The 21,772-nt window shown below is 41.3% G+C and overlaps 2 protein-coding genes across 6 annotated transcripts in view; one reads left to right on the top strand and one right to left on the bottom strand.

The window, feature by feature from the left end:
* NKIRAS1 (NFKB inhibitor interacting Ras like 1) overlaps positions 1-7,700 on the bottom strand; it is a 45,257-nt gene extending 37,557 nt beyond the window's left edge. For 4 of the 5 annotated variants that reach the window (XM_058729750.1, XM_058729749.1, XM_058729746.1 and 1 more), the window contains exons 1-2: positions 7,503-7,700; positions 160-270 (exon numbers count right to left, since the gene is read on the bottom strand). In XM_058729750.1, coding sequence (XP_058585733.1) covers positions 160-253 — 94 coding nt within the window. In that variant the 5' untranslated portion in view covers positions 254-270; positions 7,503-7,700. Of the gene's footprint in view, positions 1-159; positions 271-435; positions 536-7,502 lie in introns of all 5 variants that reach the window. The other variant, XM_058729747.1, reaches the window with a different exon arrangement.
* Positions 7,701-7,781: 81 nt separating this feature from the next.
* Positions 7,782-12,151, top strand: RPL15 (ribosomal protein L15). The gene is made up of 4 exons (XM_058729752.1): positions 7,782-7,890; positions 8,566-8,754; positions 9,231-9,367; positions 10,178-12,151. The coding sequence occupies exons 2-4, from the start codon at positions 8,583-8,585 to the stop codon at positions 10,481-10,483; spliced, it is 615 nt and encodes a 204-aa protein (XP_058585735.1). The 5' UTR covers positions 7,782-7,890; positions 8,566-8,582; the 3' UTR covers positions 10,484-12,151.
* The last annotated feature ends 9,621 nt before the right edge of the window (positions 12,152-21,772 follow it).

The following is a 21,772-nucleotide window of genomic DNA, read 5'->3' as shown; positions in this document are numbered from 1 at the left end:
CCTGGCTTTCAATCTCTGTTGACTTCTACTACCCTTTACGTCCTTCTGGATTACACCTCACTTTCGTGTACCATCATGCACCTTTAGGTTAGCACGACCAACAAAAGACACCAAGCAGTTCCAAGAACCTACAGAGAAACCAGACAAAAAAAGTCTTACCAATAGTATGATTCCCATAAAGGAGCTGCTCCAAAATTGCTGTTTTCCCCACAGATAACAAGCCACAAACCACAACCTTGCAGCCCTTTCCCATCTTCTCTCAGGATGTCACTGTGAAGAGAAGAGAAGATCTGTGAAACTGTATACTGTTCAAATCAACCTTTTTCTTTCTATGTTTAAATAAGTCATACATACAGAGGGGGGAATTTCAAAAATAAATATATATATACATATATATACATATATATATATGTATATATATATATATATACACACATACAGTAAAGCATATGCTTCCAAACCCCACTCCTAGTCTGCCATTTGCTCCTTTAGAACAATCAGTTACCAGTTTCTTAAATATTTTTGCAGAGCTAATCTAGATAAACACAAGAATACATGTAGATATAAATACATGTTTATTTTTTTAAAAACCCACATTTTATACAAAGAATACTTCAACATTGATTATGTCTACAGGAATCTGAGTCAAATCCTAGATGAAACCAGTTCTTGAAAGATACTTCCTGCTCATCAAGATTTACCTGGAAAAATCAACATTTAAGCAAAACTTTAAGGAGACATGAAGACAAAAATTTGGATAGAGAATGATCCTAATTTTTTAGAGAAACATTAATGCTATTAAGTTCATCAATTTTTATGAAGAGAGTGAGAAACTGGATTTTGGTAGCCACTTGGTCATACTACTTTTTGAGTCACACTTCTTAATGCTAGAAAAATTGCTCGGGCACTTTAAACCAGAAAGAAAATGAAAAGTCCTTTCTCCTAGCTTCTTGACATATCCAAGGAACAGCAAGACCAGGTAATATTTTCTTCATTCTCCTCAAAGCTTTGGTTTCCCAGAAGTCAAGGCATCAGAAGCCAGGGCAGAAAGGGAAAAAAAAAAGTTCACTGAATACAACAGAGTAACTTGAGAAAGGAATTAAAATTTCCACACTGCCTTCTGCCATCTCCACCACCTTATTTCTCCCAATTCTCTTGTTAAGAAGTACAGAACATGCAGTAACTCAGACTAAAAGGGATGCCACGACTCCTTCAAGGCAGAAACAACTACGCCAAGAAAGTACACGTGAGCATTCAAAGGGTTGCCAGGTACCTTTCTGCGTGTGCATGTGTGTTGCGCATCACTATCGTGTGTGTGTGTGTGTGTGTTGTTGTTGTGTTTTACCAACACAATATTAAGCAACAAATATTAAGCAACAAATGAACTTCCTATAACTCTTCTCTATTTTCTCAGGTCTATAATACTTTATGACCCAAATCAGCCACGACACTAATCTGCTGACAGGAACAATTTTAATGCTACGATTATTGTAGCAGTGTAATAACACAGCACTCATTTCCAGAGCAGTCCATTACATTTTACTGGTAGAGAAATAATCATCACTTATGCGATGCAACCGTTATTTCCTAGGTGGCATGCTTGGGATCCTTCCAAATCTTCCCAAGAATATTTATCACTTGTTTCCACAAGAACTATGTCTCTTAAGGGACTTTTTTTTTTTTAATGTTTATTTATTGGGGGGGGGGGGAGATGAGAGGGGGAGGGACAAAGAGAGAAGGACACAGAGAATCCCAAGCAGACTGTGCTGTCAGTGCAGAGTCTGACGTGGGGCTTGAATTTAACAGCCCAAGATCAAGAACTGCATGCTCTACCAAGGTAGTCAGCCAGACGCCCCTCTTTTTTATAAATATGTTTTCAACAAAACTGCAATAGAAAAATTCTCAGCCTTTATTTGTAATTGGAGAGCTTTGTGTAATATAGATCATCTATGGTAGGTATCTCCTATGTCAGCAACTATGGCCTATTGTAAAACATTTTTTACACATACCTCTAAATTTATGACTAATCTAATATCATCTCATTTATCATAGGATTCTACACTTTCTGTATATTGTGGTCTCCTCTAAGTTATGATGCCACTGAATCTTTAACGTTTTTTAATAAAGGTTTTTAGTGATAATAGTGAAAATTCAAAGGGAGTTGCCACTTGACCACATGTCACCAAAAGGATAAAAAATAAATCTGACAGAAGATAAGAAAAATGATGGCAGTATCTCCACAACAATTCTGTTGTCAGAAAAGGTTGCTGTTGGAATCTAAATTCTAATTTTTCTATTATTATTTCTCTTCCTCTAAAAATGTCTCAGTCCCAGCAGAATTTCTAAATACCAATACTTACCTTCTCTCCTCTTCCTGTTCAATATGAAAATGTCCCTTTACCACACATTATATCAATCTTCAAACAAATACAAGTTGTTTAAAAAGGCAGGTACATACTGTAGTTAAGTGAACCAGGCAGTTAAAAGGAAAAAAAAATTATTAATAGCAACAGACCTCCCCACCCATCCCCCCCACAACACACACACTCCGTAAAATGGAGGCTAATCCAAGTTCTGGGGACTGTATCAAACTGGGAAAATGCTGAAACCAACAGAATCCTGAGAAATTCAGAAATTAAATATATCAGTCTTTGGAAGTGGTTTTAATATATCTGCTTTAATTTTTTTTAATGTTTATTTTTGAGAGAGAAAAAGAGCATTAGCGGGGGAGGGGCAGAAAGAGAGAGGGAGACACAGAATCTGAAGCAGGCTCCAGACACTGAGCTGTCAGCACAGAGCCCCACGAGGTGCTCAAACTCAAGAACCAGGAGATCATGACGTGAGCCAAATTCAGACACTTAAGTGACTGAGCCACCCAGGTGCCCCAATATATCTGCTTTAAGAGTGGCATACTACAATTGTACTTTCATCACTCATTGATATTAGGATTAATGGATGAAGTGTGTTAAAAATACCCATTAGTTTGAATTTCTGTGTGTGTGTGTGTGTGTGTGTGTGTGTAAATAAACTGGGGAAGTTGTTTAGGTATATCAGAGAATCTCCATCAAGGGCAAACAGTACAAATAACTGAATAGAGGTTACTCAAACACTAGGTATGGATTTTAAGATATTTTACAAGGAAGGAAACAAGATAAAACAGAGTAAACCATGTTAAATATACCATACCATGAAAAACAAAACAAAGATGAAAGAATAGATGTCATTAATCAAAGCATAGCTGAAACATTCTAAGTTCTTCAAGTGACCTGCTACCATCAAGTATGAATTTATAAAACAAAATAACATTCGTATTTAATGTAAGGCTTTGAACAAATAACATTAAACATTCACACAAAAACGATTTTCTATATATGATCATGATGGTGGGGACTTACATTACATGTATGGAAGTGGTTCTCACACTTTTATATACTCAGATTTACAAATGAAAAACTACTAGCAGCTTAGTTCTTTAAGTATTATAATGTATCACAATTCCCAAACATAATAAATATGCACCATTTCCTTCCAACACAAAAAGGAGGTCATCTGCAGTACCCTGAATGGGCAGTAAATCACATGAATAGATCCTGGGGGTGGCCAAGCCTCCTTTGTAAATATAGGTTTCAAGTGTTTGAAAGGCTCCAGAGCAGATGGATGACCATTAAAGTTCCTTTCAACACTCTGAAGCTATGACAGCAGAAATTGCTTACCCAGAAACTGCATCTGAGATAATTAATACTGAGATTAGTACAAAAGCACTAGTTAGAACTACTTGGTACAGTCCACACCCTAAGTAACTGCTGGACAATAAAATTCAGTCTGTGACCTATTCATCTTCATCTGATACAAATGACTGGAGAGAACATGCTTAACAGGCAAAATTCAATGCAGTCTTAACTACTGCTTTGCTTTCCAGGCTAATCAATAATGTTGCTAGAGAATAAAAACATGACCTGATCCATTCCTGTGTAAAACACTGAGCTTGGTCAATATTCCCTTTAAAGAGCTGTCAGAAACCACTGCCCCAAACTGTCAGTACTTGCGTTTTTCTAGGGAGATCATTCTACTTTTGTAAGTAAAACACAAGTTTTTTCATGCTACCAAAATAATATTAATACTGAAACAAGATCATACATGTTATAGATCATATTATGAAGCTTCATGTAGGGAAAGCATCTACACTATGTATTTATCTATGCAAACATCATGTACTGTGTGCAACACTTTTACTTACCCACATATGAAAGCATTTCACATAAACATACATTAAAGTTTTGTAAACAATATTGCAAATAAAATATAATAAGCAGATTCCAGCCTTCCATTCTTTTATTCATTCAGTAAATATTTACTGAAGTCTTACCAAAATGCCAGGCATGAGGGACAAACTAGGGGGCAAAACCAGAAATGATACCTGCCCTCAGGAATCTTAAAATCAATTGGAAAATACCAGTCCAAATCTTGCAAAACTGCTAGGAAACAAATTAAGAAACAAAACTGCAAAAGCTAATTAAGAAATTAGCGATTATTTGCATTGCCAGAACTTCTTTCCAAATAATTCAACCAACTTTGTAGTCTAACATGGCACTCAAATTCATGACCAGGAGATCAAGGGTCACATGCTCTACAGACTGAGCCCTTTTTTATTTTTATTTTATTTTATTTTTTTTCAACGTTTTTTATTTATTTTTGGGACAGAGAGAGACAGAGCACGAACGGGGGAGGGGCAGAGAGAGAGAGGGAGACACAGAATCGGAAACAGGCTCCAGGCTCCGAGCCATCAGCCCAGAGCCTGACGCGGGGCTCGAACTCACGGACCGCGAGATCGTGACCTGGCTGAAGTCGGACGCTTAACCGACTGCGCCACCCAGGCACCCCTCCTTTTTTTATTTTTTTATTAAAATTTTTTATAATCATTCTTTTTTTTTTTTTTTTTTAGAGAGAGAGAGAGAGAGAAAGTACATGTCATTAAGGGGCAGAGAGATGGGGGGAGAAGAGAGAGAAAAAGAGAATCCCAAGCCGGCTCCTCACTCTCAGCAGAGAGCCTAAAGCTGGGCCCAAACCCAGCAACCGTGAGATCACACCCTGAGCCAAGGTCAGATGCTTAACTAATGAGGCACCCAGGCCCTTATAATCAGTCATTCTTGACTCATTTTTCTCACACCCCACATCTGCTCCATCAGTAAATCCTCTACCTTTGAAACACATCCAGTGGTCAGAGGCACTATCTTCCCTTACCTGGTCTCTCAATGATGCCTATGTCATAATCCCCAACACCTGCGAGTATTTTATTTTACACAGTAGAAGGTACTTTGTGGCTGTGATTAAATTAAGAACCTCAAAATGGGAGATTATCCTGGATTATCTAGGTGGACCCAGTATAATCACATGTGTCTTTTAACAGGGAGAGAAGTTTGTCAGAGAGAAACAAAGATACGAAGATTCTAGGGGCGCCTGGGTGGCTCAGTCGGTTAAGCGGCTGACTTCGGCTCAGGTCATGATCTCCCGGTCCGTGAGTTCCAGCCCCGAGTCGGGCTCTGTGCTGACAGCTCAGAGCCTGGAGCCTGTTTCAGGTTCTGTGTCTCCCTCTCTCTGACCCTCCCCTGTTCATAATCTGTCTCTCCCTGTCTCAAAAACAAATGTTAAAAAAAAAAAAAAAAAAAGATATGAAGATTCTATCCTGCTGGCTTTGAAAATGAAGGGGTCAGGAGCCAAAGAATGCAGGTGGCCTCTAAAAACTGGAAAACTTGGGCAAATGGATTCTCCCCTAGTTTCTCTAAAAGGAACACAGCAGGGCACCTAGGGGCTCAGTCCCTTAAACCCTGACTCTTGATCTCAGCTCAGGTCATAATCTCAAGGGGTTGTGAGACAGAGCCCAGGGGCGACTGAGCCCCTGCATTGGCTCTGTGCCAACAGTGTGGAGCCTGCCTGGGATTCTCTTTTGTCATCACTCTCTGGCCCTCCCCTATTCGTCCACGCCCTTTCAAAATAAATAAATGAACTTAAAAAAATACATAAAAGGAACGCAGCAATCTGATTTTAGCCTAGGGAGATATCTGACCTGTGTAAGAGAACAAATTTGTGTTGTCTTAGCCAGTATATTTTCTGTAATTAGCACAAGGAAACTAATACAACCTCCTAGTCTCTCTGCTTCAACTTTTTCCCCTCTTTTGGCCTCAGAGCTGCAATCCAAATAATCCTTTAAAAAATGTAAATCACAAGAAGTCACCCGTCTGCTTGAAATCTTCCAATAGTTTTTGGGTGCCTGGCTGGCTCAGTCAAAAGAACAGGTGACTCTTCATCTTCAGCTCCTGAGTTCCAGCCCCATGTTGGGTGTAGAGATGAATAAACTTAAAATCTTCCAATAGTTTTTGAATTCAGACAGTGTGAAAACCCAAAGTCCTCCTAAGAACCTTCACCTCATATCATAGGCTAGTTTCCCTTGTGGCAGATTGCTGTTTTTGTATGAATCCAGGCATGCTCTAGCCTCCAGCACTTTTCCTTTTGACTAAAATCAGTCCCCACATCTCTAAGGCTTACATCCTTCAGGTCTTTTTTCCCAAATGTTATTTTTCAGGAAGACTTATCCTGAATATTCCTTCCAAAAATTTTGACGCCCACACTTACTATCCCTTCCCTCCCTTAAATGTTTCTTTAGTACTTAGCACCGAATATAATACATATCTGATTTACGTTTATTGCCCATTTCCAAGAAAGCTAGAATTTTCACGTTGACTACTGCTGCATCCCCAGAAGCTGGGACACTACCTGGCACGTATTAACCACTTCATCAATATTTGCTGACTGAATCAATGACCCATGTGAGGATTCTTGGAATGGTAAAGCTACGATTAATAAACAAACAAAAAGGTAATAAGGGGGGGAAATAACCCAAACAGATATTAAAAGGTAAACTACGTGACTGCATCAAAAATGAAAATATTCTGGAGACGCAAAAAACTGGTAAACAATTTTTCAACAAAGAACGCAGCAAAATGCATTTTTCTCGGCATTTCTTCCCGAAACGCTCGCACCTGCCAAGCAGGTCTTGGCAAATAAATATTTTGCCTTTCTATAAAAACTATGATTCTGACGTAGCAAATCTGGGAGAAAGTCGGTACAGAGGAAAGGCACGGTCATGGAAAGGCGCCCAGCCGTCCGTGCTCCCCTCCCTAGCCCCCCAGTTCCCCACCCTCCCACCGTCTTTAGGGCAAAATCCCTCCGAACCGGGGCCTGCGGAGGCTGAGGCCGGAAGGCGAGACGCGCGCCCCCACCCGCGAAGCCCTGACACCCCGAACGTCTTATTTGGTGGCTGGGGCAGCGTCGTGGGGGTCTGCCACAGAGCCTCGGGCAGCGCCGCGAGGGTCTGTCACACAGCCTCGGGGCTCAGGCTAGAGGGAAAAAGGGCACGGACAGCGCCGCACTGGGGAACTCGCCCCGGATCTCAAGTGGAAAGGCTACGGTGCGTGAGGCGGTCGCTCGGACCTCAAGGCACAGACCTGTACACCTCCGCAGACTCCAAAAGCAGCGGCGCTCGGACAGCGCGGCTCCACCACTGGCTTCGGCCACCAGAGCCCCGCCCCCAACTTGCCCCCTCCCGGCTGCAGCACGGTCACGGACACTCGCCGGCAGAGGCCCAGCCACGGACTCTCGCCCCTTGAGCTGCCCCTGCCTCTCAAACTCAAACCCTGAGGCACAGGGGGCGGGACAATAGGGGAGGCTGCGCCCAATCCCGACCGAACTCCGCCCACTAGGCTCGCTGCCGGAACTACATGTCCCATAAGGCCACGGCTTTTCACCGGAAAGAGGCTCGCCGATGTGGGGGAGGAGCCCAAAAAGGACTGTGGGAGAAAGGCTCTTTCCTTTCCGTCTGGCGGCAGCCATCAGGTAGGCTGTGTTGGTGGTATTCGCTGTTTCATCCGCCGCTGATCTCCCTTCGACTCGGCCATCCAGACTCGGGGACCCTGCGTCCTCGGAGCTCCTCCTGTCTTCTGTGTGGCGCGAGTTCGATCAGGATGCGGGGCTGCGCGGGCGTGGAGAGGCGGCCCCCGGAATGGGCTGGGGCGATGATGTGATGGCGGCGCGAATTCGAGCGGGGCCTGGAGCGTGAAGGGAAAGGAAGCATGGGGCTGAGGGATGGGAGGCCGGGCCTAGAGGGTCTTAAAGCGAGGCCTGCGGGTTGGGTGGAGTAAGGGCTTTTTCCTCAAGAGTTAACCTTGGAGGCAGCGGCTATAGCACTTTTCCCTGTCGTGTCTGCGAGCTCTCTTTGCAGGCCAAGCCCTCGGGGACGCCGCCTGCCGCAGCCCTCAGCCCCCATCAATGCCCAAGCCTAATGCCATTCATGTGTCCAACAAAAATGTACCGATTACCTCTCTGCGCTGCTCCGTGCTGGAGTCGCAGAGGTGACAGCGCTGCTTTCCTTGAGCGCGGAAGTGGGGGTTGGGCTGGCTAGCCTTTGCATTTCTTGCATAGCCATTTTCAGCCAACGTGGTTTCCTTCTGGCCGGTGGGGAACTAAGATGGACGCAATCTTGCCATATTTTAAATGCATGATGTTTTTTAGTTCAAAGGTAAGCCAAGATGGGCGCTTACAAGTACATCCAGGAGCTATGGAGGAAGAAGCAGTCCGACGTAATGCGCTTTCTTCTCAGGGTGCGCTGCTGGCAGTATCGCCAGCTTTCTGCGCTCCACAGGGCCCCCCGCCCAACCCGGCCCGATAAAGCGCGTAGACTGGGTTACAAGGCCAAGCAAGGTGAGCGGACTCTGCGTGGATGCTTAAATAAAGTTTGTTCTTGGGGAAATTCTAGAAACCGGTAGTTAGAGGTATATGCCCCAGTGCCTTCCATCACTTAAGGCTTTGCTGGTAACTGCCTTCGGCTTAGCAAAAAGCCCGGAAGTTGCTGACGGGTAAACCCTGGACAGAGTCGTCTAAAGTAGCGAGAGTGTCTTAGATTACAAATCTGTAGGAGTCTGGACTGAAGCAAAACAACAGCATAAAGTGGGAATGAGAAGTTAATCTCCCTGTGTGATCAACGTAGAGTACTTTGAAAAACCCTGGAATGTGTTCATTTTTAGAATAAGTCTTAGATGGGTATTTGTTTTACTTTCATCGGATACATATGCGGCTTATGATCTGAAATACATTTGATGTTGCAGCATTTAGTGGCAAGTCATGGAGTCTTCCATTCTTACGTCTTTTACAAGGCCACTGTAAATTTGTTTTTACAGGTTATGTCATATATCGGATTCGTGTGCGACGTGGTGGCCGCAAACGCCCAGTTCCTAAGGGTGCTACCTATGGCAAGCCTGTCCATCACGGTGTCAACCAGCTGAAGTTTGCCCGAAGCCTCCAGTCTGTTGCAGAGGTAAGTGGATCTTTCAGTAGCAGTTGTATCGATCACCTGGAGATAGTGGAGGACTCTGATTGATAACTTGAGCCCCGTTGTGTTTAAAACGCGGTTTGTGATTTTTACTTCAGTCTTGGTAAAGTGTTGCTGTCCCAAGAGTCTTTGTTAACTAACCTGTCTTTGTGTATAACGGAAAGTGTTTTATGATTAGCGTGAACCTTGGAACCTGAGCTTTTGAAAGGCGGTAAACTTTTGTCTTAAAGAGCACATTTCCCAGATGAGTTTAAGCTGTGCATTTATTGATATGGCTAATTTTCTATGTTCCGGTCATAAGTTGTCTTTCTCGGTTAGTAAATGAAGCTGTACTCTGTCCCAGAGGTTGACCTAACAAGGGCCTTGTTGCCCTCTGTAAGCTAAAAATGTTTTATTTTTGTTTTTAAAAGAAAAGGCAAAAACGACCTACACTCGAGACCATTGTGGCCTGCGAAGCCTAAAATAATAGGCTAAATATTAAGTTTCACATGAAAGGTTTGCTGATCCCTCAGTTGTGTTAGGAAAAGATAAGGTTCCTAAATTTTGTTGGCCATGTATCGGAGAGGGGGATAATAGACAACAGTTTCAAATCTTAAGAATGTTTACATGGGTTAATTTTAGTAAGTCTTCCTTATACCTTGGGTCCTAGCCTCTGGGGAGATGCTTAGTAAAATACTTGACTGCTTAAGTGAACAGCCCATGCCTTTGTCTAGTGTGTAAATTAAAGAGACTTCTTCCTAATTTCCTACTATGGGAAATGGAAGGCTGACCTTGGGTCTTTTTTTCCTATTCTAGGAGCGAGCTGGACGCCACTGTGGGGCTCTGAGAGTCTTGAATTCTTACTGGGTTGGCGAAGATTCCACATACAAATTCTTTGAGGTTATCCTTATCGATCCATTCCATAAAGCTATCAGAAGAAACCCTGACACCCAGTGGATCACCAAACCAGTCCACAAGCACAGGGAGATGCGAGGGCTGACATCTGCAGGCCGCAAGAGCCGTGGCCTCGGAAAGGGTCACAAGTTCCACCACACTATTGGTGGTTCTCGCCGTGCGGCTTGGAGAAGACGCAATACTCTCCAGCTCCACCGTTACCGTTAATACAAGTAATGTTTGTAAAATTCTTACCTAATAAACAATTTAGGACAGTCATGTCTGCTTAAAAGTGTTCTTTAATTTGTCTGTTAAAATTAGTTGTCTGCAGATTGTTCCATGAATGCATTGTCAAATGATGAAAGTTAAAGTGCAATAATGTTTGAAGACTATAAGTGATGGTGTATCTTGTTTCTAATAAGATAAACACTTGTGTCTTTTGCTTTATCTTATTAGGGAGTTTATATGTCAGTGTTTAAATGCTGTTTGGTATAATAGGTGTAAAATAAATTCTGTAAAAGTGGAATGCAGAAGCTAGCCATGTAGATTTGTTGGTGCATGTAATGAAACCTACAGCTTCATTGGGGTGATGTTATGCTCTGCTGGTTTACTCTCAAATGTTTGTTCTTAGGGGGTTGGTAAGAACAAGCTTTTTAAATTGGATTTTGCTTGGAAACGTGAAGAATATCCTAATCTTTTATCGTGATGATATGCAGAAAAATGTTAACTGGGAACCACATTTTTAGGTTGAGTCCAATATCCGATTCACATAACTGCTGCTTCTGAAAGAATAGTTAAAAATGCCACCATTTTTAGGTGAATTGAATAAACCTGTTGCAAGAGGATTCTCTTAGAAATGAAAATAAATCCTGCTTAACCAAAGCAAAATTGCCTTGGTCTACACAGTACCATTGAGTGAGTATCACATAAAAGGTGGAGGCTCCTGGTTCTATTCCATGACTCCATGGGATCTGTAGAATACTGAATTTCCTACAAAGCAGTCATTAATGGTATTTACGCTGATTTACATTAAAACTGGTGGAAATTGATCATTGGGTAAATGAGAAGACTTTACCTTGAGATTTGTAAGCTAGTAACCCATCTAATGCTAGGATTGGGAAACTGGTGGCCATCATAACCTTTTAAGTGTGAGGGTAAAAAAGTTGGCTTAGATCAGTTTTAAATGCTTTATCATTTAAATGGTGTTAATTGGTGTTCGTGACCATTTTGAACCCATTAGCAAAGTATGTTCTCTTGGGTTAACCCTCCTTACCCACTCCCACAGGCTACTGAGAAAAGTCCTGTAGTTGGTGTCAGTACAAGTTTATAGTTTACAATCTCATCCTTAATGTGTTGTCCACAGTCACTTCTCATCTTTGCTCTAACCCCTCGAAATCATTGTCATTCCATAAACACGCCAAGCCATCATTTATGCCCAGCTTGATGTTAAGCATACCACATTCTTGTCTTCCAGTAGATGAAATTTGTTTCCCAGGGTGAGCTTGAGTGTGTAGCAAAGAGGAATTGCCCCAGTTCTAAGTTTGTTGATTGAATCTAGTATGATTTCAAAATCTAATTGCTGGTTGTCTTCGAACCAGTTTTTATTTTTTTTCAAGGGTTTAAGGCTGAGGTGATTTCCAGAAAACAGGCTTAAAACCCCTTGAGATCTGAATTTTTTTCACTCAGAAAGAGATCCTAAACCATACCTAACTTTATGTGTAGAGGTGGTTCGACTAAAGGAATAAATGTTTATTAAACTAACAAATGGACCTGTTATCTTTTGTCACCTAATAATACACTTAAAAGGAAACCAAGTACCGTAATCTACCAGAAATTGTAATGGCAGAAACAGTCAATTTGAGAGGAAATAAAATGTATAGTATTTAGTCTTGAGAATTTTTTTCTCTTGGTTCTTTGGTCCTTGCATGAATTAGAAGAACATTTTTAAAAATGTTTTTTAAACTCTGGATGCTAATTTGGGAAGGAGAGGGAGGGTTCAAGCTAAATATTGGTGTGACAATCTCTAAAACGGGCTGGCTTCTATTTTGCTATGCTACGGTTTTCTTTCCATACTGTACCTAGAGGGATCTTGTTAAGTGTCATTCCAGTGCTGGAAGCAGCTGGAAGCTGGAAGTTTCCATGATCTTCCTACTCTTCGCACCACTGGACTGCTGTGCAGCTGCTGTCTTCCTTTGGTATTGCAGCTTCCGTGTTCTTTAGAGAAGCCAAGCACTCTCCTAAAGCCTTTATGATGAGAAAACTCCCAGGTACTAAATGTCACCTTAGAGGCTTTCCCTGACCAACAAGCTGTTCCTGTTGGCTTTAATATTTCTAGATCAGTGTGATTAAAACATACCCAAATCAATTATAATTTCCTTTAGAAATAGAGCAATTGGTTTCTCAACCCTGCAAGTGCAGGCACTAATAACTCCCTTTTGCTAATGGACACACCGAGACTGAAAGCTGAAGCAACTTGTCAAGGTCACACAGTGGCAGTCTGAATTCATACCCTCCCAATAAACTTAAAATTTTGAATAGGTAATATATTGACATGACTAAAAATTCAAAACGTTACAATAGGGTTTGCAGTAAAGATATCCCCCCTCAGTTCCCCTTCTGGAGGCAATGCGATTGGTTTTGTTGGTTTGTTTGTTTTATCAGGAGATTCTTTCATATGTGTGTAAGCAATACATATTTTTTTTATCCAAATATTAAAATGTTCTACATATTGGGGATTTTTTTCATTTAGTTGTGTATCACAGAGCCTATTCTATATCACTTCATGAAGAGCTTCCTTATACTTTTTTATGACTGCATGGTATTCCATTGTATGGATACATCATAATTTGATGCAGCCCCTTCTGATGAACATTCAAGATTTCCAATCCACCCCTTTTACAAAAAATGTTTGCATATATCTTAGTTCATCTATAGGATAAATTCCTATAAGTGGAATTGGCAGAGATTCTGCTCTGATAGGCAAAATAGTATTGTTATCTAGCTTCATTTTTGAACTTCTGAGTGTGGGAGAGGCAACACCATGGCCTTTTTTATTTTCCCCTGGACACACACCTAGATTGTGTTTTCCTGATCCTTTATACATTTAGGTAGGAGCCTAACAACTTATTCTTGCCAGCATAATGGGAACACAAGTGACATATTACTTCCTCCAAGGCAGTCAAGGGTTGCTATGCCAGAGGAGACCAGTGATCCAAATAGCATAGCTACAAGATGGAAGAAAGCTATTCAACCCTTATCAGACTGGGCAAGTGAGAAAACTTTGTTTTAAGCTGTTAGTTGTGTTCTTTTTTTTTTGTTAAGTTTTTTATTTATTACTTATTTTTGAGAAGGGGTGCAAGCAGGGGAGGGGCTGAGAGAGAGGGAGAATCTCAAGTAGGCTCCATGCTGTCAGCGTAGAGCCCAACGTCAGGTTCAAACTCACTAAATTAAGAGCATGACATGAGCCAAAATCAAGAATCAGATGCGCTCACTGACTGAGCCACCCAGGCACCCCTTAGTTGTATTCATTCGTATGGCAGCCTAGCTTGACCTTAACTAATTTAATAAGTAAAGTCAAACTATTATTTGTATGTCTAAGAGTCTCATGTTTGCTTTACAGTGACCTTTCATTATAATCCTTTGTCCATTTTTCTATCAGAATCCATACACTCTAAGTACCATGCTGTATTAAATGGAGGGTGGCTACTACCTCATTTTTACTAACCATAACTTCTCTGCTCTTAAGATTCTTATACCTGGACCACTTTCTTACACTGTACACAAAAGCAAACTCAAAATGGATTAAAGACCTATATGTGAGACCTGAAACCATGAAAATTGTAGAAGAGGGCACAGGCAGTGATTTCTCTGACATTGGCCATAGCAATATTTATCTACTCAGGCAAGGGAGACAAAGGCAAAAATAAACTCCTGGGGGGCGCCTGGGTGGCTCAGTCGGTTGAGCGGCCGACTTCGGCTCAGGTCATGATCTCGCGGTCCGTGAGTTCGAGTCCCGCATCGGGCTCTGTGCTGGCAGCTCAGAAGCCTGGAGCCTGTTTCGGATTCTGTGTCTCCCTCTCTCTGTCCCTCCCCCATTCATGTTCTGTCTCTGTCTCAAAAATACATAAACGTTAAAAAAAATTTTTTTTAATAAATAAATAAACTACTGGTACTATAGCAAAAGAAAAACAAAAAACAAAAACTGCGCAGCAAAAGAAACAATCAGCAAAACTAAAAGACAACCTGTGGAATGGAAGAAGTTATTTCCAAGTGATATATTGAATAAGGAGTTAGTATCTAAAATATATAAAGAACTTATACAACTCAACATCAAAAAACAAAATAATCCAATTAAAAATGGGCAGAAGACATGAACAAACATTTCTCCAAAGGACACAGACATATGGCCAAAAGACACATGAAAAAGAGGCTCAGCATCACTCATTATCAAGTAAATGCAAATCGAAACCACAATGAGATACCTCCTCATATCTATCAGAATGGCTAAAATAAAAAACACAGAAAACAAGAAGTGTTGAGGAGGATGTGGAAAAAAGGGAACCCTCAAGCGCTGCCGGTGGGAATGCAAACTGATGCAGCAAACTGGTGGAAAATAGTATAGAGGTCCTCAAACACTTAAAAATGCAATTACCATATGATCCAGAAATTCCACTCCTGAGTATTTACCTAAAGAAAAACGAAAATGCTAATTTTTGTATATGCACTGCTATGTTTATTGCAGCATTATTTACAATAGCCAAGTTAGGGAAGCAACCCAAGTGTCCATTGATGGATAAAGAAGGGGTGGTATATAAATAAACACAATAGAATATTATTAGGCCATAAAAAAGAATGAAATCTTTCATTTGCAACCACACGGATAGAGCTAGAGGGTATAATGCTAAGTGAAATAAGTCAGTCAGAGAAAGACAAATACCGTGTGATTTTACTCATATGTAGAATTTAAGACATAAAACAAATGAAATAAGAAAAAAGAGAGAGAGAGAGGCAAAACAAGAAACAGACTCTTAACTATAGAGAACAAATTTGTGGTTACCAGAGGGAATGGGTGAAATAGATGAAGGGAATTAAGAGTACACTTCTCATGATGAGTACTGAGTAATGTATAGAATTGTTGAATCACTATGTTGTACATCTGAAACTAATATAGCACGCATGTTAACTATACTGGAATTAACATAAAAAAAAAACAAAAGCCATTCACTGTTTTATTTATTTTTTTCTTAAAAAATTTTTTTTAATGTTTATTTATTTTTGAGAGAGAGAGACAGAGTGCAAGCAGGAGAGGGACAGAGAGAGAGAGAGAGGGAGACACAGAATCCGAAGTAGGCTCTAGGCTCCAAAGTGTCAGCACAGAGCCAGACGCAAGGCTTGACCTCAAGAGCCTTGAGATCATGACCTGAGCTGAAGTAGGATGCTTAACCGACTGAGCCCCCCAGGCACCCCGCCACTGACTTTTTAAATAAAACAAAAGTTTAATCTCAAGGGCTTGTAGATTTGGAACAATTTCTTCTTTTTTTTTTTTGTTTTTAATATGTATTTATTTTCGAGAGAGAGAGCATGTGAGGGGGCGGGGGGGCAGCGAGAGAGGGGGACAGAGGATCTGAAGCAGGCCCTGTACTGGCAGCAGCGAGCCTGACATGGGGCTTGAACTCATAAACCTTGAGATCATGACCTGAGCTGAAGTCAGACACTTAACCAACCCAGCAACCTAGGTGCCCCAGATTTGGAACAATTTCCAAGTGGGATTGGGTTAGCTAGACTATTCAAAATTCCCTTGACCTTCTCATAGTGGTCACCACTGCCACCACCATGACCTCCCCTTAATACTCTGTAGTGTAGCTGGGACCAGGGGAAACTATTTAAAGAGGATTTTAGAAGAATTGAGAAGGTAACAGGAAGGAAAAAACTAGGCTCACATCCAACGAGATAATCTAGTTTTGGGGGTGCCTGGTTGGCTCAGTTGGAAGAGCATGCGACTCTTGATCTCAAGGTTGTGAGTCTGAGCCTCAGTGGATGTAGAGATTACTAAAAATAAGTAAATAAATAAACAAAAAAATTACGTAATGTTTAAAAAAATAGGTAAGCTAGTTTTTACTGTTTGGGACTCACTCTGATGCCTCAGGCAAGCTTCTTAGTCTCTCTTGTGCTTGTATCTCCTATTATAAACATGAGAGAGGATGCTGTGTGTTAGTGGAGTAATACTTAAAGACAAGGATGCTGGAGTACGATTGCTGGAGTTCAAACTCCTGTACTCCCATCTCCTGGCAGAGATCATTTGGAGCAAGACAGTGGCTTCAAGTTCATATGTAAAATGGGTAAAACAATAAATCCAGACTTTTGTCAGTATTTTTCCTATTCTACCTGGGGGAAGGAGTACTCTGAGAGTCTTGATGTCTAGTTCAGACTTTTTAGAGAGAAATATTTCTGTAGTGGAACACAGGGATCTACCAGCTCATGATGGTTTGAGGGACATTTCTCTTAAGAGCCAATTTCCTGCTCTCTAATTCTCCATTTCCCCAAGCAACCACTTAATCAATAATTTGGTGTTCCAACTGGGCCAGGAACAGCTCTTTCTCTGCAGACCCTAGGTCCGGATTGTCAGTTTATATATCACTCCTATAAATGGTCTTAATTGAATACTATTAGTGTTCATTAACCTTTAGGTCCCTAATAATTCCTTAGTGAACTAATAATATTAAGTTTCTGAATATATAAACTATATTTAATTCCAATGTAGGTCATATTTGATTTGTATATAAAAATAAATCCTGTTGGGGCGCCTGGGTGGCGCAGTCGGTTAAGCGTCCGACTTCAGCCAGGTCACAATCTCATGGTCCGTGAGTTCGAGCCCCGCGTCAGGCTCTGGGCTGATGGCTCGGAGCCTGGAGCCTGTTTCCGATTCTGTGTCTCCCTCTCTCTCTGCCCCTCCCCCGTTCATGCTCTGTCTCTCTCTGTCCCAAAAATAAATAAAAAACGTTTAAAAAATAAAATAAAATAAATAAATAAATAAAATAAATCCTGTTGCTTCCTGACATGATGCAGGAAAAAAAATTTTTTTTTTTAATTTTAGAGAGAGAGAGTGAGCAGGGGAGAGAGGCAGAGGGAGAGGGAGAGAGAGAGAGAGAGAGAGAGAGAGAATCCCAAGCATGGAGCCCAATGTAGGCTCAATCCCATGATCCCAGGATCATGACCTGATCAGAAATCAAGAGTGAGATACTCAACCTAATGAGCCATCCAGGTGCCCCTAGAAAAAAAATTTTTTTAATTAAAAAAAATTAGTGTTTATTTATTTTTGAGAGAGAGAGAGAGAGAGAGAGAGAGAGAGAGAGAACACTAGAGCACTAGTGGGGGAGGGGCAGAGATAGAGGGAGACACAGAATCCAAAGAAGACTCCAGGCTCTGAACTGTCAGCACAGAGCCCGACGTGGGGCTCAAACTCACTAGCCATGAGATCATTACCTGAGTCAAAGTCAGATGTTTAAACACCTGAGCCATCCAGGTGTTCCTAGAAAAAAATTTTATACTATTTTTTTTTTTCCTAGAGATGTTGTAATTTGAGATAATGATACGTATAGAAACCGACTCCAAATCAGGGATTCCTGTGCTGGTGGTTTATCGCACAAGTCCTTTTAGGAGAATACTGGCGAGTATTCAGAGTTTGTTCCAACTCCCGGCAAAGAAACAGGGCTTTCACATTCCTTGTATTAGTTGGGCTTCAGGTCACCGGAGGAGAGTGTGAACTCCCAGGCACTGGAATGTAAACTAGCAGGCAAGTGGCACCTGTAGTTCAAGGACACAGGTGCAGGCCCTTAGACACAAAAGCACTCAGCCGAGGAGGGCGGGCGACATAGAAGAAGTGAAAACATCTGAAATGTTCTGGCTGAGCACTGACGTCTGTCTTACAAAATTACAGCGATTTCGTGATCTTCTCTCTAGTTTTTTTTTTTTTTCTCTTGAACGCATTTTCATTATCAATAATTTCTTCAGCCAACATTTCAAGTATAATAAAATCAAGGAACAATTTTGCATGAGTAACTTAGCCCTCAATGTTTTGGAACTGTTCTTAAAACGTAACCAGTTTTAGATAAATATTTAAATGTGGTGTTCCAAAATACATTTGTGCTTTCAGGGGAGGCATAATTATTTAATTATATGTAGTATCTTCTATCTACAGTGATTTTCTTTATATATATATGTATATATATATAAACGTTTATTCATTTTTTGAGAGATGGAGAGAGACACAGAGTGAGCGGGGGGGAGGGGCAGAGAAAGGGAGACACAGAATCCAAAGCAGGCTCTAGGCTCTGAGCTGTCAGCACAGAGCCTGAAGCCGGGCTCAAACTCACAAACCTGTGAGAACATGACCTGAGCTGAAATTGGCCACTTAAGTGACTGAGCCACCCAGGCGCCCCTGATATTCTTTTTTTTTTTTTTAAGTTTTATTTATTTAAGTAATCTCTACACCCAGTGTGGGGCTCAAACTCATGACCCTGAGATCAAGAGTTTCATGCTCTTCCAACTGAGCCTGCCAGGTGCCCCCAATGATTTTCTAATAACTAAATATTGTAATTTCTAGGCCAAGTATGTTTCAAAATTTTCACATATCTTAAAAAATAAATGAGAGCGTTCTTAACAAGCTTACCCTAAATCACTTTTAATTTTAATTAGTAAACATGTGTTTGACTTATTGGCTATTCAGGTGTTCAGAGTATTGCAAGGAATAGCAACTTTAACTTTTTCACATCATTTAAAGTCATGTTTAAAATGTACATTAAAATTAACTCTAAAAATCACCTTCTAGACTATCTATACAAATTATTTCTATTTTTTTAAGTGTTTAAAAAAAATTTTTTTTAATGTTTATTTATTTTTGAGACAGAGAGAGACACAGCATGAGCAGGGAAGGGGCAGGGAGAGAGGGAGACACAGAATGTGAAGCAGGCTCCAGGCTCTAAACTGTCAGCACAGGGCCCAATGCGAGGCTCAAACTCACAAGCCATGAGGTCATGACATGAGCCGAAGTCGGACGCTTAACCGACTGAGCCACCCAGGCGCCCCTCTATTTTTTTAAGTTTATTTATTTTGAGAGAGTGCAAATGAGGAAGGGGCAGAGAGAATCTCAAGCAGCCTCTGCAACCTGGTGTGGGGTTTGAACTCACAAACTGTGAGATCATGACCTGAGCTGAAGTCAGTTGCTTAATTGACTGAGCTATACAGGTGCCCCAAATTATTTCTATTTTTAAGCATGCTTAGAATGTGTGGGTCTCTCTCTCTCTCTTTTTTTAATGTTTATTTATTTATTTTGAGAGAGAGAGAGAGAGAGCACGAGCAGGGGAGGGGCAGAGAGAAAGGGAGAGAGAATCCCAAGCAGGGAGGGCAGAACTCGACGTGGGGCTTGAGCCCACAGACTGTGAGATCATGACCAAACTGAAATCAAGAGTCAGATGCTTAATCAGCTGAGCCACCCAGGCGCCCCCACCGTGGGACTCTTTTTCTTTAAAGTAATCACAGGGTGGGGCGCCTGGGTGGCGCAGTCGGTTAAGCGTCCGACCTCAGCCAGGTCACGATCTCGCAGTCCGTGAGTTCGAGCCCCGCGTCGGGCTCTGGGCTGATGGCTCGGAGCCTGGAGCCTGTTTCCGATTCTGTGTCTCCCTCTCTCTCTGCCCCTCCCCCGTTCATGCTCTGTCTCTCTCTGTCCCAAAAATAAATTAAAAACGTTGAAAAAAAAAAGAAAGAAGAAAAAATGAAAAAAAAAAGAAGTAAAGTAATCACAGGGTGATTTGGTGGCTCAGTCAGTTAAGCCTCTGACTCCTGATTTTGACTCATGTCATGATCTCACGGTTTGTGAGTCTGAGCCCCCCATTGGGCTCTGCACTGACAGTGTGGAGACTACTTGGGATTTTCTCCCTCCCTCACTCTCTGCCTCTCCCCAGCTCTCAGTCTCTCTCTCTCTCTCTCTCTCTCTCTGTCAAAATAAATAAGTAAACTTAAAAAAAAATAATCTCTTCACCCAACATGGGGCTCAAACTCACAACCCCAAGATCAAGGGTTATATGCTCTACTTACTGAGCCAGCCAGGTGCCCTGTACTTTCAAACTTCTTTAAACATAATGCTAACAAGCAAAAAGTCTCTTTTTTTTTTTTTTTGTAATTACAGAAAATTGGAAAACACAAAACATTAAAAAAAATTTTTTTTTAATGTTTAGTTTTGAGAGAGACAGAGACAGAATGAGAGTGGGTTAGGGGCATTCTCCATGTTTTACTTATTTATTTATTGTTTATCTTGGTCACCTTCCACCTCCAGAAATCTTTTTTTTTTTTTCTCATTTTTATTTGAGAGAGAGAGATTGAGAGTGAGCAGGGGAGAGGAAAGGAGAGAGAGAATCTTAAGCAGGTTCCATGCTCAGCACTGAGCCCGACCTGGGGTCGGTCCCATGACCCTGGGATCATGACCTGAGCCAAAATCAAGAATCAGATGCTCAACTGAGCCACCCAGGTGCCCCACCCCCAGAAATCTTAAGTCAGTCAGGTTTCTGTCTGTTTTGTCTACTGCAATTTTCAATAAATAGCAATGAAAGGGAGGGAAAAGTAAGGGGAAAAGGAAAACAAAGGTAAAGGAAGGAGAGGGAGGGAGTGAGGGAGGGAAATAGGGAACCAGAGTGGGATTCCAAAAGTTGCAAAGGGGTATAAGACTCAGATCTGTCTTCTTGCCCTCTACTAACCAGTGAGTTCAGAAGTGCATTGGCTGTTGCTCTCTTGCCCCAAAGACTGTCTCAATTTTCCTTTTTCTGAGCTGGACAGACACAGAGTTTTCTATCTGGTCTTTATCTGGTGCTATGATACTAGTTATTACTCAGTGCAGCCTACCCGTGTTTTTTAAAGTTTTTGTAAATTGAGAGGTTAATTTTGAGGTGAGAGTTGGTGAGAACCTCTATAAGCCATATTACTCTGAAGCCAATAGACTATACAGATGGTTGGAAACGAACATGGCTTGGAGCCTGTGATCTCTTTATAATGTGGTACATTTATGAAACCCAAAAACTCACAACTAAACGGAAACATCAAAAGTGATTATGGATACAGAAGACTTTTCAAGGGATTTTTTAGTCACAGGAAGCAGGCTTTAATAACAGCTATTGTGAGCATGCCTATAAAATAGGGCTAAATAAACAGATGTTCAATAAACAAAGATAACACACTGTGAAATTCTAGTCATTTGTATAAATGGCTATACCAGCTGATATCTGGAGGTCTCTGTCTTCACCAGTGATTTCATGAGCTGACGTATACACCTTTAACAAAACAATCCCACATAAGGACTATATATTATTACCTACCACAAAATAACTTCCATCGTTTAGAAAAAAACAGGGAAGATTGCAGGTGCCTCTCCTTGGAAACAGAAGGAACTGGTAGTATGTTCCACTTTTGTTGTTCTGAAACAGGTTTTGTTTCATTTTTTTCCCCTATGGTACAAGTCAGTAATACGAA

This window comes from Neofelis nebulosa, chromosome 5 (assembly GCF_028018385.1).
Source record: "Neofelis nebulosa isolate mNeoNeb1 chromosome 5, mNeoNeb1.pri, whole genome shotgun sequence".
In the NCBI taxonomy this organism is placed as follows: Eukaryota; Metazoa; Chordata; class Mammalia; order Carnivora; family Felidae; genus Neofelis; species Neofelis nebulosa.
Note: the sequence above shows the minus strand (reverse complement) of the source record. Positions and strands in the feature narration are given on the sequence as shown.

Bases quoted from the DNA above. Each gene is read 5' to 3' on its own strand.
- RPL15 (XM_058729752.1), top strand. From the start codon at position 8,583: ATGGGCGCTTACAAGTACATCCAGGAGCTATGGAGGAAGAAGCAGTCC. The intron at 8,755-9,230 runs GTGAGCGGACTC...TTGTTTTTACAG, and splicing joins GGGTTACAAGGCCAAGCAAG to GTTATGTCATATATCGGATT. The intron at 9,368-10,177 runs GTAAGTGGATCT...TTCCTATTCTAG, and splicing joins GCCTCCAGTCTGTTGCAGAG to GAGCGAGCTGGACGCCACTG.